Here is a 3190-nt window from a genome sequence, read left to right on the forward strand (position 1 = left end):
CCGCCATCTCCTCTGCCTTCAACCAAGTCAAACGAAGTCTACCTCCCCCCAGGCCTCGCTGCCTCACCCCCCACCCCAGCCTCTCCGACCACACTAGCGGTCCCCGCCGCCGCGGCGGCCGCTGCTCCGCCGCCGCCGCCGCCGCCGCAGCCGTCCGGCCCGGCGGCCGCGGCCATCGCGGCTCCTGTTGCCATCGTGGCGGCCCTTCTGATTGCTCTGATTGGCCTGGCGGTCTGGAGGCGCCACCGTTTGTCCGCCTGGTGGCACAGGGCTGCCGGCGAGTTCAGGCCGGACCTGAAACCCGCGCCCGGCGGCGGCGGCGACGACGACGACATGGGCGGGTTCTGCGGCCTCACATTCCGCGGCTGGGGCGCCGGCGGCGGCGGCGACGGCGACGGCTTCGGACAGGGCTTGCACTCGCCGCACGCCAGCGGCGGCGCCGGGGCGCACCTGCCGCTGATGTCATCGCCGGACCGCGGGGTACTGTCGTCGGGCTTTCCAGGCGGCAACACGCCGCGCATGGCCACGCCCGCGGGGCCGCTGCCTGACTGCCTGCTGCTCCAGTCCTCGGCCCCAAACGTCGACTACTCCCGCCCCATGGCCGGCCCTACGGCCCTGATCGCCGCCCTGAACCAGCGCCGCAGCTGCGGCGCCGCAACGCCGCCCCGCTCGCCCGACCTCGGGCCCCCGCCGCCGCCCGCCGCGGCGCCTGTGGCGGCGCCGGGCGCGGCGCGGCGCGCCGACTCGTTCTGCCCCTGGAAAACTGGCGAGGCGTCGCAAATCGCGCCCGCGGCCCCCTACCAGATCGCGCCCCCGCCCGACGCCAGCCGCTCTGCCGGATCTGTGGGCACCGCCTCGTCGGCGCGCTTCCACACTGGCAGCACCGCCGCCAGCCGGGACGCGACAGTGACCATCACGTCAGCCGGCGGCTCCTCCGCCGCAACCCCTTCTTCCGGCGGGGGCGCGGGCGGCGGCTCGAAGGCAACGGGCAGTCGGGCGGGGGCGGAGGCGGCGGCGGCGCCGCGGGTGGTGAGGATGTTCCTGCAGGTGGCTGTTGTGGCGGACCCTCACCAGACAAGCAGGAGGTGGGTGTGACCTATGTGTTTCCAGATGGCGTTCACAAGTGCAATTTCAGCGGAGTTTTGGTGGGCTTATTCCAGCTTGTTACAGGGGCTTGCGTGCGTATTGTGCAGAGAAACCGCGCCACTGTTTTGAGGCAGACTGCTTGGCAGAGTCAACACCTCGTCCAGCTTGCTGCCCGTCTGTCGCTGCACGTCATCTAAATTCTCAGGCACGAGGTGATTCGGCTGTGGCTGGTGCCTGTTGAGGACGAGGCCCAGGACGTGCACCGCTCGGGCTCGGGGCACGGCGGCGGCCCGCGCGGCGTTGAGGTGCGCGGCGGCTGCCTGCATATGCCATAGCCTGCTGCACTGGTTGCGTTTGAGCCGTTGAGCGGAAAAGGTTACAAAGTTCAGGGCCGACAAGACAAACGGCCTGGTGCGTGCCGGAACGACCCTTCAGAATATTATCAGCAGGCCTTGCGCTTCATTTCTTTGGGATTCCTTCCCAAGCACCCTCCCCAATCAACGTACGCAGCACCCACGCTCAACCGCGCGCACCACGCGACCATCCGTCTCTGTCCCAAGCCTGCCACACCCAAAGGTCACAACCCCCGCCTATTTCACTCCGCCCAAACCTCGCGCCACTGAGACGGATGGTCGCGTGGCCTGCCACACCCAAAGGTCACAACCCCCGCCTATTTCACTCCGCCCAAACCTCGCGCCGCTTTTTGCAGGTGATCCTGCCGAGTGACCCGGCGCGCATCGGCGTTGACCTGTCCATGTCACTCGCCCGGGACCTGCAGTTCCCAGTCTACTCCTTCATTGGGGCCGGCGCCTTTGGGCAGGTGAGCGGGCATTGCTATTGTGCGGCATACACGGATGTGGGACAGGTGGGCCGGCGCTGGGGGCGACGACGCGGACCCTGCCCACTAAGCAACTACGGCGCTGCTCGTGATGCCCTGGGGCTTTGACCTCGAATAGTGTCGCAAGCACCGGGGGAAAGTTGGCAAACGCCGCGCGGATGAGAACCTGCCAGGGCTATCCTGCGCGTCAGCCGAGGCCCCAAGTGGGCAGTCAACCACCAACACGGCCAGGGGGGCGCAGCCGCTCGCCCCAAGAGCTACGCACACGCTGTAATCGGCACGCCACAACTGCCCCTGATCGTGGTGCTCGGCACTTGGATCTGAGCCACCGATCGCCTTGCCTCACTGCTCGTCTTCCCGACTGCTCCCTGGCCATCCACAATGCAGGTCCACCGCGCCATCCTTAGGGGCCACATCCCTGTGGCTGTCAAACTTCTAACCAACAGCAGCCCGGATGACAGCGTGGCGTCCAGCCTGGTTGAGGAGCTGCAGATCATGAGCCGGGTGCCAGATCACAGGTCAGCCACGTTTGACCTGTGTTTGACCAGGATCGGCAGCCCCGCCGGAGGTCCCCTGCGACACACGCACGGCTGCTGACATTGCTTCAACACACATCCCGCCGGCCTCACATGCATTCAGCGTACGCATGCGCCTTCTCCCACACCCTTGCATCCCGCAATGACGAACAGCTGCTCCTTTCACCCTTCCACCCTGTCACCCTGTAACCCTGTCATCCTGTCACTGTGTCACCGTGTCGCCATGCCGTTCTGCTGCTCTGTTTCCCATTGGGCACTCTGTACCCTGCTCTCAGTCACAAGCGGCGTGGCTGTCTCGCAGGAACATCGTAAAATGCTACGGCGGTTCAGAGCACCCCCCAGAGGTGTTCATCGTGGAGGTGAGGCCTGAATTCCTGGGGGCACTGGTTGCCCAGGATCTGGCGGCGGTGACAGATGCGGTGATTGTCTCGTGAGATCGTGCGTATACGTCTGTTGGGAGTCTGCATGCCCGCAGGGCACCCTCCTGTGCTGTTGCAGGTGAGTCAGCATGCGACTTACCTCCCCTCTTCCATCTCTCACGAGCATGACTGTGCTTTCTTCACAAACACATGGTTTTCGCACGAAGGAATCTATTCATCTGGCCGGCATCGCCCGCCCCCCACCGCAATTCCCGTACGACATACCCCCTTCATCACACACTTGCTCCCCCCCCCCCGCTGCAAAAACCCATGCTGCACATGCCCCCACCAAAAGCCCGGCACTACGTTCC

At 66.0% G+C, this 3190-nt stretch overlaps 1 protein-coding gene across 1 annotated transcript; it reads left to right on the forward strand.

Annotated features, from left to right (window-relative positions):
* Positions 1-333: 333 nt before the first annotated feature.
* MNEG_15567 (hypothetical protein) lies at positions 334-2894 on the forward strand (the record flags this gene model as incomplete). The annotated part of the gene is made up of 5 exons (XM_014035962.1): positions 334-1085; positions 1292-1391; positions 1796-1906; positions 2312-2442; positions 2762-2894. 5 exons carry the CDS (start codon positions 334-336, stop codon positions 2892-2894), a joined length of 1227 nt encoding a protein of 408 aa, XP_013891416.1.
* Positions 2895-3190: the final 296 nt, after the last annotated feature.

This window comes from Monoraphidium neglectum (assembly GCF_000611645.1).
Source record: "Monoraphidium neglectum strain SAG 48.87 unplaced genomic scaffold scaffold05443, whole genome shotgun sequence".
NCBI lineage: Eukaryota > Viridiplantae > Chlorophyta > Chlorophyceae > Sphaeropleales > Selenastraceae > Monoraphidium > Monoraphidium neglectum.